The 14,365-nt window shown below is 46.5% G+C and overlaps 2 protein-coding genes across 3 annotated transcripts in view; one reads left to right on the top strand and one right to left on the bottom strand.

Annotated features, from left to right (window-relative positions):
• Nucleotides 1–12,830, bottom strand: part of LOC126527517 (ATP-dependent RNA helicase DHX30-like) — a 56,396-nt gene extending 43,566 nt beyond the window's left edge. The window contains exons 1-5 of the mRNA XM_055068712.2: nt 12,588–12,830; nt 12,392–12,502; nt 10,091–10,218; nt 8,689–8,809; nt 3,753–3,980 (exon numbers count right to left, since the gene is read on the bottom strand). Of these exons, the coding sequence (XP_054924687.2) occupies nt 3,753–3,980; nt 8,689–8,809; nt 10,091–10,218; nt 12,392–12,502; nt 12,588–12,759 (760 nt within the window). The 5' untranslated portion in view covers nt 12,760–12,830. The remainder of the gene's footprint in view (nt 1–3,752; nt 3,981–8,688; nt 8,810–10,090; nt 10,219–12,391; nt 12,503–12,587) is intronic.
• Nucleotides 12,831–13,359: 529 nt separating this feature from the next.
• Nucleotides 13,360–14,365, top strand: part of LOC126527386 (E3 ubiquitin-protein ligase makorin-1-like) — a 31,922-nt gene continuing 30,916 nt past the window's right edge. The window contains exon 1 of one of the 2 annotated variants that reach the window (XM_050175201.3): nt 13,360–13,695. In XM_050175201.3, coding sequence (XP_050031158.1) covers nt 13,661–13,695 — 35 coding nt within the window. In that variant the 5' untranslated portion in view covers nt 13,360–13,660. The remainder of the gene's footprint in view (nt 13,696–14,365) is intronic. The other variant, XM_050175200.3, reaches the window with a different exon arrangement.

The following is a 14,365-nucleotide window of genomic DNA, read 5'->3' as shown; positions in this document are numbered from 1 at the left end:
TTCTTTTTTTTTTCCTGTCACGCGATATGGGGGGGGAGGGTCGACTTACAATCGTGTAAATACGGTACGTGTTTCCGATGTAAGTCCATTTTTGCTTTATGAAAGTTCCCTTTGGTTATTTAAATCAGGAAAAATTTCAGAAAAGATCAGTTCTTTTGATCACGCTAAGAAGGGTACTGTTGGCTCCTTTACAATTCAAGTAGACAATATGACCAACCTTATTGCTCCGTCTATCCTGGAAAAGCTGCGAGACATTACAGTAGACTTGGTGGGAATGCACGACTCATGCGGCCCCTGATATTTGTTTTCCCGCATGGCTCCCGTCTCCTGTGATCAGTCTTCGCTGCGTGTCCTGATGCCCGCGGCGGTCGGTGTGGTTGAAGCGCAGTACGAGAGATGGCGCGAGTGTGCTGCTAACGCCGCCTAACAGCGGGGTTACTTGGGCGCAGAAAGGAGAAGGTGCTTCCTCTTTGGCTAGAGGTCGCCAAGCAACGTGGATGTACCGCGCATACACCGATCCACGCTTCTGCGAGATGGTCTCGCGAGGGCTCGTTTGAACGCGCCACCGTTCGCGTGACCGTATATGCGAACGAACAGGTGTTGGGATCCAGCATGGGGCGAACATATTTGCTCGATATCCGGTAGCGGTGAGTCTGACTTTCGCGATTTATCGCGCGCCCATCGGTATATTTTAGGGAGAGCAACTTGGCTAGCAGGCATTGATCTATGAAAGGTGCAATAAATGCCCTTGTGGTTGTCTGCACTACTGTGTTGTTGTTCCTTAGTCCCAAGAGCGCGGGTGAGAACCCCACAACTTACGGAACAACACTCTTCTCGAGTGTCTTGAACAGTGTCTGGACAGCACAATAAGGCTAGTTTCTTTGGACTTCTTGAACCACGTAGAAGTTCATAATACCAAATTTAGCGCTATCCGAGGAGCCATTTTTCCTGCATTTTCCCCAAACATTAAGAAAGGAAGACTTATGTAAAGCTGCAACCAAATTAAAGAAACAAAAATGAACACTGTATTTGAAATGAGCACACAATATACCATGAAGAGTAAAAAAATTATTGGTCTAACACTGGTGTCAAACGGGCATTTTTGGTGTCAAACGGGCATTTTTGGTGTCACTCAGTATCACATGCTCACAGCAGACTAATTTTCGGACAAATAAAAGCTAAGAAACATGGTTTGAGTTAACTGAGTATACTAATTAACAAGTGTGCTGAACTACTCCCAAGTGATAACACATTACAGTTGACCAAAATGCTCTATGGCCTCTGCATTAAGCTTCCTGCCCTTACAAACCGTATTTATTCGAATCTAGGCCGATAGTTTTTTTTTCAAATACAGTCGCCGACCGATTTTCCGGACTCCGAAAATTTGGACATGCCCGATTATTCGGTCAGCTTCGCGGCACCGCCATTTTCCCCATAGACCATAATGTATAACAACTGCCGAAAGTTCGGACACCTTGCAACCTCTCGTCTGATTTTTCGGACACTTCTTGAGCCAACTCGGTCGAGAGCACCATGCACCGACTCTGACAGGTGCATGGTTCGACTTGCTGAACGCCATTTTTGTTTTGAACGGAGCTTCCTTGCTGCCCCACGAAGTGGCGCTACTAAAAATCTCCGCTCATCATCATCGTTTCTGCCTGGTTCGATAGAGTGGCTCTGCAGCAGTTCCGGTTTCAGCGTAGTAGGCCATGTCAAGACAATCCAGCAGCTGATTTGTTTCTTCGCGCACGACGCTGCGAGCAGGCTACGTTTTTTCGTTTGTGTGACTGGTGTCGGCACGGTGGTGTTTGCTTTGTGTGCTGTGTCGAGGTTTCGGTGATCCAACGCGGCATACGGAAACATCGCGTCAAGTCTCTAATGGCGCCGACAGTGCCCGCGCAGACTGCGCTGGGGAATGCCGGCAAGCGGGTGCCGGGAGGCCTAAGATTCATCGCCTTCCGATGTGCTCCCTACTGACGCGGAAAATATTCTGCCGAGACGTGTGCAGTGGTTGCATTGCGACTCCGGACACCGTCTCATTTGACAGTTTCACCGGTGCTGACACTGCTGTACTGACGTGCGCAGAACTCGACGACGGCGAGATCATTCGTCAGGTTTCTGCTGCACCACCGGACGATGACTCTTGAGTCGGAAGATGACGCACCATGTGCTACGCTGCCGTCGCATGCGGAGTGTGTACAAGCAGTGACTGTGCTTTCAGCCGCCTATAGTGACCGTACGACCCTCTCCAAGATTCAGGCTTATCTGATTGCGCGTAAACGGAATAGCGTGCAACGGCGCATTCACGATTTCTTCAAGCCTACTGCCGAGCCCGAATAAGTGCGTGGAAATAAAGGATTTCATTTTTTTTTCTTAATCTGCTTTTTCGGACACCTGTTTATTCGGACATTTCTGCAGTCCCCGTGAGGTCCGAATAAACGGCCGGCGACTGTAATCATATTCTAAACTCTAGGGTCAGCTTAGATTCGAGGATTTTAAAAAACGTGCCAGTTTTTCATTGAAACTGCTAAATATGGTGCATAGCTAGTGCCATCTAGAGAAGTCAATATCGCAGCCGCTACTAGCCGTGCCAGTAGCGAACCGTACACAAGCGAGGTCGCCATTTTGACCTGTGTCGTGTCAGCCGTAGCGGTGTGCGCTGTGGTGTTATCGCGATGGCACCTAGCAGGAGATGCCACTACAGTGCTGCTTTCAAGCGAAAAGTTGTGATAGCCACAGAGGCGGCGTCGAGCCTTCAAGCTGGGCGGGGCTTCAGCGTCGACGAGAAAAACGTCCATCGTTGGAGGGGACAACGACAGCAGCTTTTTGCGTGTGCCGCAGTGAGGATGGCATTTAGCGGACCAAATAAAGGCCGTCACCTCGAAGTAGAGACAGTTTTGGCCGACTTTGTTAGGACGCAGAGAGCAGCTACCCTTCCAGTGACAACAGAAGTGCTCCAAGCGAAAGCTAGGGAACTTTCGAGGGAGTGAGGCCTAACACCAAAGGATTTCAAAGCCAGCCAGGGTTGGCTTCAGGAATTCATGAAGCGCTTCAGCTTCAGCCTCCGATGTCGCACTTCAATCACCCAGAAGCTGCCGAGCGATTTCAAAGAAAAGCTGATAGCTTTTCAGTGCTATGTGCTGCGAAAGAGAGAAGCGGCAGGCTACAACCTTGGGCAGATCAGCAACGCCGACCAGACGGCTGTGTATTTTGATATACTAGTGCACTGTTTGAAGGAGACAGTGACAAAGAACACAGCGACGACGACGTTTAATGAGCTCTGCATGTTCAGATTCAATAAATGCTGTTTGAATTTTGTGAACGCTGTCCTCGCTTTCTTTGTTCGGCCTACATTCGAGGTAATATATATATATTTTTTTTTTGGCTTCGGACTTTAGGGGGTCGGCTTAGAATCGGGGTCGGCCTAGATTCGAGTAAATACGGTAACGCTTCTGACGTATCAAACTTGGCTTACAAAAACTACATGTAGCGCTTTGCGGGGCTATTACTGACATATTTTTGCCACAACACAGACACTTCATGGGAAATGAAACTCAAACTGGCTGTAGAAAAACTATTATATATTGAATTAATTAGGGTGCTCCGAGGCTTGTCGGTACTTTATCTAGGGTTTAGAGCTCCCAGACCGTCATTCAATGCAAAAAGGCCCAAGATATCATGCGGGTGCTCCTTTAATACTTCAAGTATGTGCCCCATAACCCCATAATGAAAAGTTCACAACAGCCACTCACCCTGTTCAACATTTGAGTTGTACGATGCCATCAGGCTTCTGTCTTCTTTCAGCTTGCAGACATAGGCGTAAATGTTGTGCACTATCGACTTGGCTCGGCTCAGTTCTCTTTTCTCGGTCCACGACTTCAGTCTCTGGCTAGGTGTCGTGAGGTTTCTTCTCACCATCATCTGCGCCTCTGTGTTGGACAGCTGGCCAGCAAATGTTGTTGAAGGAGTTAAAGCACACGCTGAAAAGTAAAATACAATGACGTCTCAGGCCATTGTAACGGGATTCCAAGATGTTCACCCAGTCAGAACCTTGCTGGTGCGAGTTGGTAATTTACATAATCTACATACAGTGCATACAATGCGTATACTAATGCCGATAAATCTTAGTGGTGAGTCAGCACTGTGTGTTTGTGCGTGGCATTCTTTCTTTGAGCATCACGTTTGCGTGTGCTGAACGTAGAAGATTGCCATAACTGCAAGGAATATCTACCTTCAAAGCTGACGCGAGCATTAACTGGTCAGTGGTCGAGGTAAGCAAGAGATGTTTAGAACATTTCCGGGGAAGGGTGGGGAGGGGGTGAGAAGAGGAAGGTAGGGAAGAGATGGGGCTGGGGTCGTTACAGGCAAAGGTAACCTTACGAGATAAAGCAGAGATAGGCAGAGGACTTGATTACAATGGACAGCCAAGCCTCAGTATAATGAACACAAAGACAAATCAATTATAATAAACCATTTATATAAAACTCGTGAACTTTTTCCCCTCTAATTTGAGCATGTGTACCTTTTGAAATTGGTTTATTCCCGATGTACACATGAACGTGAACACACTTGTGTATCTGTTAGCACATGTACATATATGCTTTTCTTTGCTTTTCTTCTCCCCCCCCCCCCCCCCGTTTTTCTCTTCCAAAATAAAAAGATGCTCACTACTTTTTCAAAAGCTGTTAGGTTAACAATATGAATTGTCCTAGTGTATGGCAAGCCTTCCATTTATATGTTTTGATATGCATTGTTTGACGTTGTTTGCCTGCATTATACGTACCCACTCCTGTATAAGCCTGTGTAAGGCTTACAGTATGAAATAAAATTTGAAAATACATAAACAACTAATATCAGATATAACGAAGGTACTTTTGAGCTGGATGTGATTTCTTCATTACATAGTGAGGTTTGTTTTAGCACCTAGCTTAAGTAGTCTAAGTAATTACCTGTCACCACCTTGATTTAAAGTGGATGCCATCAGAAATCACCAATCATCATGGAGAAGCAACGGCAGGGCAGTGAAAAGGAAAGAGAGGCCACAGCTAGGTTTATTGTTTAAGGGAATGCGCAGGGCTACAGTCAAACCCACTTGTAACAATATTCAAGTGCCACGAAAATTCCATTGTTATAACCAATAACTGTTATAAGCGGGTTGTATCAAAAAATCTAAATAGGGGGATGGCAGAGCTGATGTGTGAAAATGGTGGGGAGGCCAGTGCCACTCCCCACCCACCTTCCTCTGCCTCACTGCTGATTGTGCTCACTCGTATAATTGTTTCCTGGGAGCCCTAATCGCGTGCGACAAGCCGCGGCTGTCGGCGTTAAAGAATGGCACTCCTATAACAACTGCAAAGAGGGATCACGGGTGGCACGCGATATGAGACCACCGCCGAGGCATTGCTTTGGTGGCCCCAAAAGGGGCCTTTAAACATTACGAGAGAACCGCTGCAGCAGTCTGTCAGCTTGAGAAATCCAGAAGAAATGCTGACGTGAGATCGCCACAAGCATCTCGCCTCAGCGTGCAAGCCAGCGTTTCACGCTGGCTTGCACGACAAAACCCTATGTCCATCAGCCTTGCATGCTTTACGCGAAGCTTGCCTGCGTCCTCCAAGGCATCCATGTGCTCCACGTAGTGCAGCGGAAGGTTCCTCACGAGAACGAAGCCCCGGAGGGACTGAATCATCTGGCGGGCCTCAGGCAGCCTGCCCTACTGCGTCAACGCTGCCGTCATGCTGTCTGATGCAAGCATGTTTGCGACGATCGCCTCCTCGGTTAGAAGCACTTAGTTTCCATATCTATAGTCGTGCACTTTCTTTTCACTGGCAACGTCGTGCATTGCCGATGACAAGCGGGCGGACCGGCCATTTTCCGTTTCAGTGGCGAGTCAAACCAACTGTTGGTCAAACGAGGCTGAGACACCGGACAGCCAGGAACGATTTGAACGCAACCAACAAAGATGAACGCGAGCGATTAAGCTGTTTGCATAACTGCGCTGAATGAGGAGCCAGTGAGCAACATGTGAGCAACCTGTGAGCAGCGTTGTTGACGCGGTCCATTCATGTTTCGGAGGGTGGGGCAGCTTAGAGCTATGGACACAGTCCATTCGTGTTCACAGGGGTGGAAGGGCAACGGGAGAGAGGCGCACGGTGGCTGTTGGAGCAGCGGCCCATCTTGCAGCAGCTCGAATTTCTTGTCTTCTTTTTTTTTTTTTTTTCTTTTCAAGGATTTCGCATTTCACCACCTTTCGGCTCGGGCACCCAGCAGCCAGATTTTATCGCTATAACCGATAATGTGGCATCGCGGCATTGTAGTAAGAGGGTTATTTCACCACAGAACACATACAAAAGTTGATGGTGCAGCAGCTTCTCATTGTTATAACCAATATATCATTAAAACCAGTATCCTTATAAGTGGGTTTGACTGTACTCGATTACATTTTGTAGATAATGGTGTCAAACTGTGCAGGTTGTTTTCTTGAGTAAAAGTATACAGAACAGATATTCCGTGATTAAGCAAATTTTCTTCTCTACCCTTGGCATTGCAAACTTTCTAGTGCACTTGATCTCAGCTTGTGGTCCGTATACTTTAGCTCAAGGGTGTACATAGGGTTTTCTGCAAAACATCTGCCACAAACATGAATATTTGCAGAGTTGCCAGAGAGGGACATTTGCTCATGTACATATTGTGAGCATAACACAACACAGATGTTTCAATAGCATAACAGTGCAGAAGGCACGGAGGCCAAAGCTTCTTAACAGAACATTTAAACACAATGTCACCTGTCCATTTTCTTTACATTTAAGGAGCGCACTGGTTTTAGCAAGCTGGTAAGACATTAACAGGTTAACAGCGCCATTGCCGACAAAGACAAGAAAGGTGACAGGATGGGCACTGACTGAGAAAAAAATACAATTGAACCCGACTATATCGAACCCACTTACATCAAATTATCTTGTATATCGAACACTTTCTGAAGACAGTATAGTTACTATGAGTAGATATGGCAAATTATGCTTACATCGAACAAAAATAGCAGCGACTCCCAATATATAGAACATCAAACAGTACAAAAGTGCCCCCAAAAGTTTGCTTTCCCTCGTGGCAGTGGGCAAATTCGCTGACACATCCCACAAGTGTTCAGCCCGGCAGCGTGGCTTCATACACCCACTCTCCCTGCTGCAACTGTGCCCCGTTGGGAGATTTGGTGAGACCCCCCCTGTAAAAAATGATCCTGGCCCGCCTGCAGCGCTTGCGCGGACAGCCAATCAGAGGCTCTTGTGCCCTTGTCACGCAAGATGGCGCAAATCCGAGTTGCCTCACTGCTTTTCTTATTGTGTTTGCACCTTGTGGGCCTTCTCCCGCCGTGTTGCTGTGATGGCTGGCACGAAGTGCACTGAATGTGCCTTTTGCTGTGAAGCTCGAAATCAGAAGTCGAGTCGAACGTGGCAAGAAGTCTGCTGTTGCCGCAGCGTACAAGATTCCGAGGTGCACTCTCAGTACTATCTTGAATAAGGGGGAGATTAGGGCTAAAGTGGACAAATGACCCGGTGCCCGTGGCATCCGAAGCGTACGTACGGCCATGACGTCGAGGTGGCCGTGTACAAGTGGTTCATCCGAAACTGCTTCAGGCGTGCCAGCTTCTGTGTGCCCGGTGGAGACTCTGAAAATACTTACAAGTGTGACGAAGCCATTGCTGGTGTCGCTGAAGTTTGAAGTGAGCTGTCACAATTTCCGGAAGCCATTGACGGATCAACGGTCGACAAGTTTGGGAGTGCGGATGGCAGTGTCGCAACCACAGGAGAGCCCGAAAACAAAGACCACACTGCCGACATCGTACTGAACACAAGTGAAAGTGGGCACAACGAGGAAATCAACGCCGATCCTTTGCCCACATCCTCCGAGGCGATTGGTGCACTCGCACTAGCCTGGCACTTCTGCGCAAATGTGGAAGGCTGCGGCTTTAGCTGCGTCAACCCTTTAGACAGATGTGGAGAAATGCGTGCTGTCGCAGGCAGCGAAGTTGCCCAAGTGGAAGAAGATAGAGAACTATTTCATGCGAAACTAAGCTAGTTTCAGCAATAAAGCGCTTTTGTAAATGGTATGTGCTTTTAAGACGTCCAATTCTTTAGAAGGCTTACATCGAATCATGCCCTATATTGATCTAAAAGGTGTTTATTTGAGAGTTCGATATAAATGGGTTCGACTGTAAAACCTTTGTCTTCATCACCAATTGCACTGTTAATCTGTCCTTCATTTACTTTAGTAAACATGACAAAGCTACAAAAGATGCATAGCCTAAAGAAATATACACCGAACACAACACAGACATTGTGATAACAAAAGCATGCAACGACACACACATACTGAACCTAAACACAGTTGCCATCATAACAGCTTGCTCTCCCACTGCAGGAAAGAAACCTTAGGTTGTGACAGGCCCTCTCTAATTTTCCTATAAATCTGTGCTTAGACTGTGGGATTGCACTTTATACTAATCATCTGCAAATGAAATATAAGTCTTTCTTCAGCAGGTTTCCTTATAACAATTGTCACCCCATGACCTGGTTTGATACAAATGCCTGTCATACGTCGTCCCACTTATGAAAAGAAGCTGTGCGGAGGTTTGCCTACTGCCTACTCGATGATGATCTCTCAATTTTCGTTGTGCGTATCTCAGCATCTCACCTTGGCCTGGACTACAGGGCTGTGTGTCATTGTAGGGTCTAGTTCTGGCAGGACAGGGTTCACCTGCCGCTTCGTGTGGTGGCTCTCGTTTGAAAATCTTGGAATCTAAGATCCCCAGCTCCTGCAACCAACAACATGCAGATGGCACAGTCTACAATGTGGACAGCACACGTAATGTACAATGGAATGTGTCGTGCGCTGCCGGCATAAATTGAAATGTGAGCAGGAATAAGACTGATAGAGGCCTTGCTAGGTGAAAATGTGTAGAGTTGCTAAGGGCATCTGCAGTTGGGCCGGTTGTCAGCAAATCTTGTTAAACAGCAAATTTTTGACAGCGCAGCACATGCCCGGGTACTCGGTATTTGCTTCCTCATCTTAACGCTTCGCTAGCTGTTTGCTGCAGAACTGAACCAGTACTGTTGTGCCTCAATGGCGATGGCCACTTTGAACTTTATGCCAGAAAATCACCTGCGGATAATCTTTTCTAGGTTTTTTTTAATGGCCCTATTAAGAGTGCTTTCTCCGAGCCCCAGCAACAATTTAACACTGTGCTTTGTAGAGAATCCAGAGGCAAGCATCGCAGCATCGAGTGATCACGATCTTGTGCACAAGAGATTTGTACGCTACATCACTGCTCTTCCCTCCAGCGTGTACATAGAGTAATTTTTCTGCGTCAATGCTGATATTTTTTCAAGAAAATGAGGGAAGCTGTAGGACAAACGTTGTGAAAAGCATTGTTTGGTAAGGATAAACAGTGTTTGAAGGGCTGCAGATGATGCATTGAAAGAGCCAGGTCAACTCATTCATTTACCGTATCCGTGCAATGCTAACAAAACTTGGGAGGAAAGTAACGAAAAAGTAATCAATCATTTTTAATAATTCCTCGATTACTTTAATTGGAATTGGTCACTGTAAGCAATTACATATCTGATGAAGAAACTTTTTGGAATACATACTTTAATAACGATTTGCCTTCAGAGACAGCACACAAGCAGCAGCAAACTAGGAAGAGAAGAGGCTGACAAGTGAGACATTTTTTACATTTTACACGAGTTTACATTTTTCCAGTGACTCTGCTGCTGCCAACTACAACTGCTTCAGAAATTGTACAGCCTAAGCTCACTCAACGCAAATACCCCTCTTGTATATGGCATCTTGGCTTGCCATAAGAAGCCAGCGTGAGTAGCACCAATTTTTTTTTTTTCTTTTCATGCATTTATTGCAATTTCGCTCTGCCCAATCCTTTAGAGCTTCCTTGCAAAGTCAGTTGATTTTTCAGAAAACACGGCGCAACATTAGTAGAATTGCAGAATGAGACAAAAGTGATAAATTTTTGGCGAAAAATTTGGGAGAGCTGGTAGGTAGGGTATTGTGAGCTTCGCTGGAATGTTGATGAGCATACCTGCAGGGCAGAGCACATCTGGGCACTCGCCAACAACAATGACCCTTTCTTGGATTGCGCCTCGGCTTCGAAGGCCATTTCCTTGGGCCACGGCACAGAAACTCGAGCTCTCCAGAGCTCCTGGCCATCTGGGCAACAGAACATCAGCATCTGATTCAAGACGACGACTTACCTCGAGGACCAATATTCTTATTCAAATGTGTGAAATGCATGAATGTCTTTCTGGACAACAGTTGTACTTATTTGGATGAAATTGCTTGCAACAGTGAGAAAGCTGAGAAGCAGAAATTCGATTTAGGGCCTCAGATTTTTGTCCAGGAGATGCCGCAAATTGCTAAGCGCAAATTTTAGAAATCCACAACTCTGCACCAAAAGCATACGCACAGCTCCGTTAACTGCATCTGTGGAACTTATTAATTATGTGTAATAGTTGCAATGCTCACAAGGGCTTTGCAAAAATCCTACTCCCAAATAAGTGGTTATATTTCAGAGTGACATTTATTACACTAATCTTGTCCACTTTAGGTGCCTCAATATGTTTACAGAATCGCAATATCATTTTCACTGACAAGTTATAGCGTCGGAAATTTGCCGTTTCATATTTTAAACTGCAACCCACAGTGCTAGCTCTAGCCTGAACGCAATGTGAAATAGAGAGGACAGGTGTTGGGATCTCATCTATTCTACGTGGTGGTCTGTTGTGAGCATTGGAAATATGTGCCACACAAGTTCGAATGAAAATGCTATCAATGATGCCCTGTTTGCTCAAAATGATGCACCACCAAGTGGAAGTGCCTTAAGTATGGCATGGGCCATCTGTGTAATGGTGTTGGACAGTTTCACACGATGCGGCTTGTGCAAGCATAGGTCGGCATACTCATTGACAGATACGGTGACTCACACTTGCTGCCCATTCCAGGCATGATAGAGCGTTAGTGACAAAGGGTGTGAGTGGAGGTTGAGTATGAATGGGAGTGCGTGCTGATCAATGCAGTACAAACTAAAGTCAGGGATGGTGAGTGGACACGAGTTATTTGCGAGAGTGAGTGTCGCCGAGTGGTAGTTGATGTTGGCAAGTGGGAATGGAAGAGACTATGAATGCAAAAGCATTGGTGAGCATGAGTAGGAATGCGAGTGAGTGCACGAGTATGAGTGAGCACATGGCCTACAAAAACATAAGTGAGTTACCTGCTTATTCTGCTGGCCCATGTCTGTGCAAGTAATCTCAGACTCTTCCAAGTTGTACAAATAATGTATTGGCACAATCGTGCTATCACTCATGATTCCTTTAAAATACGCATCCCTCGCACCTTCCCTCTTCTTTCTAGGAAAAGAGTACCCAGTATACTTGAAATCTGCAATCTGAACCGGAAAAATTCCATCCCAGTCTATTCCAATGCCATTCCTTGCCGTGCTTTGTCAGTGGTCAGACCAATGTTCTGCCTGCGCTATCAACGGGATAAGTTGAAGTGGCATAGAATCGAGTGGTAGGAATTGCTACATTATACTGATACAGTTTTCTATTTGAGCATGCAATTTACTCAAAACGTTACCTCAACATTTAAATGGTTCTGTAGTCCTGTCAGGCCATGCCCTTCACATTCCTGAACAAATATTTAGCCCTTTAACTTCTAAGAAATCGTTGCTTTCTCATAACATTTCCAAAATTTCTACCTTTGAGGCCAACTTGCACTGCATACGACATACATACAAAGAGAAACAAGGAGACGCACAAGATGATGTGCAAAGTAGATACTAAAGGCGAGGTGCACATATGCCCATGAAGAACAATCAAAATGTAAATAGAAACATCCATGCTCCAATACAATGAGAGTCACTGACTGGTTTCTTTATCTAGTTTTAGCAGTAAGCTTTCCCTGTCATTTCGTGAGTTCTTCGTATACAGCGCAACTTGCCTTCCATGTTCAAGAATCAGCTAGCCTACACATAACTGTTCACCGTTTTCTACCTCTGCTTGAAAACTTGCATGACCCCATATCAGCGGTTTTACCTTTAGCTGTCTAGATAACCAGATAACTGCGCAAAACGAAGTGATATTAGAATATGCCAGTTAGTAATTTGCGTGTCATTCGCTGGAGTCAGTCTCATTTGTATGTGATTAAATTTTTTAATTTGAATCGATCGAAAAACGCTACAAGTCATCGCAAATCACCCGCCAGTCACTTCTTTCTCTTTCATTCAGGTCGCCTGTACCACCAGGGGCCGCAACAAATGTGCGGGCTATCGATAAAGCCAACAGAGACTGCCGTCGTGGTTCGATCAGTAATTTTTGAATCTTACCCCTAGAAACCTTGCAACTCGCCGCACAATGCCCCGTTCCGCAGTGTTTCATGATAATGGGATCCAAAGCAGCCAGGACGCTCGCAGGATCCATGATGCCTGCAAGAGAAGCTGCATAGAACAATTCGATGATCAGTGGCGTCATGGCGTGAAACAGCACCCGTCAAACACGGAAAGTGCCGTTCTAAACTCGTACCGGCGCTCGACTCCGTGGGGTCAGCCGTGTTACTCAGCCCATCGCTCGAACTGAGCGCGTTGTCCGAGGAAAATGCCCGCGTATCACTGAGTTGACGTCGAGTGCCGGCCTGGGTGGCCTGGGCTAACCTGGCATACAGTCGCAGTCGGCCTACTGCGTTCGTTGCGTTCATTCCAAAAGTCGAACGCGCCCGCGAGCGCACGAGCAGAACCACGCGCTAAAAGCACGTTGTTAGCCGGCGCATGTCACGTGACCACAATAGCCGATCCAATGCTGATCTCATGCGTTGCTGCTGTGGTGTAGTTGCTACACTCGTTTGACTTCACAATGCCGCCATATGTTGATCAATTTTTAGTGCTTAACAGCGTTTGCGCCATCTAGGCAACAAAATGTATTTCAATATTTAATACAACTGCTTATCTCTCTGGTTTACGAGTTCGACATGACGAGCTAAAAGCGGCACCACAGTCTTTAAATTTGAAGTTATAACCGTTTTATAACTGTTCTTGTAGCATGATGTGGAATGTTATCCGATCGACGCGCTGCCAGATAATGACAAAATAAGTTTCGTAAGCCACCCTCGCCGCTGCCTGCGAAAATGACTAATGAAATGCGCTTGCTTGTTAATGTTGTTGGTTTCTGAATCTTACTTGCTGTCTCTCCGAAAACTACTTTCGCGAGATTCTTACTTTGTTTCATAGCCCAAAGATGACGCGACAATCAGTGGAGCCTCAAGTTCTTGTCCAATCAGCTTGCGCATTTCGTAAGCGTGGGAGTTCTGTCGGTCGACTTGCGTAATGCAAGCGCTAAAGAATGGTTAAGGCACTCTCGTAACGTTCCTTCACTCATCGACAAATGCTTTGCTTAAACGACAACTGTGTGTTCGCTTTGCCGCGTGGAAATTCGCTCACGTTTACGGTCTCATAGCGTCGAGGAAACATTCTCGCCTCGCTCGCGTAGTACTTTAAATTGTGAAGAACACCAGCGCGGATTGCGCAAGTCGGAGCCAGCATCGACGGCTGACTCACAGATCTCAGCGCCCTCATCCAAAATTGTCTATTAAGGAAAGCAAGATGGCGGAGGGCGGTTCGGAAGGTGTCCTATGTAGGCAAGTAAACATGCTGAACAATTTGTCTCTCAACAATAGCGTCCTAGAGACACGACGACGCGATAATGTTTCACTTAAGGGCGGCCTCGCCAAACGCTTTTGTCAGTTGGCCTGCGCCGGTGTGCCGTACAAGGCCTCCGTTTCTCTAGGAAAACTGTACTGAGCCCCCGAAAGCGGCACAACCTGAGCAGAAAAAGGAGTGTTTCGTAACCCGCCTAATCTAATTGAGTGCCCGATAACGTTTCCCGGGAACCTCAGTGCTGCAGCAAGCCGCCGTTCGCTGCTAACTACTGTGTGTTTTGTGCTTTGGCAAGCACGTTATGTAATGTGTACGCGTACCAAATGGCGATACCACGGTGTCTTAATACCACTAGACGGAAGGAGAAAAAAAAAGAGTAATACAGCACAGCCTACGTGTGCGCTTGTGCCTTTCTTTCGCTGATAGGGCCACCGCCTAGTGAAAATAGCGACGAATGCTCGTAGCAGTAACTCCCTTCGTGTTGAACAATGCGAACGCTGCATTTGCTTTGGTGCAAAAGTCGACCTGTGCAATGTTACCACGGCATCGACAACCAGCCGCGCGGCATGTTTCCCATTCAAATTGGGGGCCGGACGGTTATCTCGCGTCACTGTTTGGATGGCTTCTGCTAGTTTCACCTTGCAAAAACCA

Source organism: Dermacentor andersoni, chromosome 9, assembly GCF_023375885.2.
Source record: "Dermacentor andersoni chromosome 9, qqDerAnde1_hic_scaffold, whole genome shotgun sequence".
NCBI classification, from domain to species: Eukaryota; Metazoa; Arthropoda; class Arachnida; order Ixodida; family Ixodidae; genus Dermacentor; species Dermacentor andersoni.
Note: the sequence above shows the minus strand (reverse complement) of the source record. Positions and strands in the feature narration are given on the sequence as shown.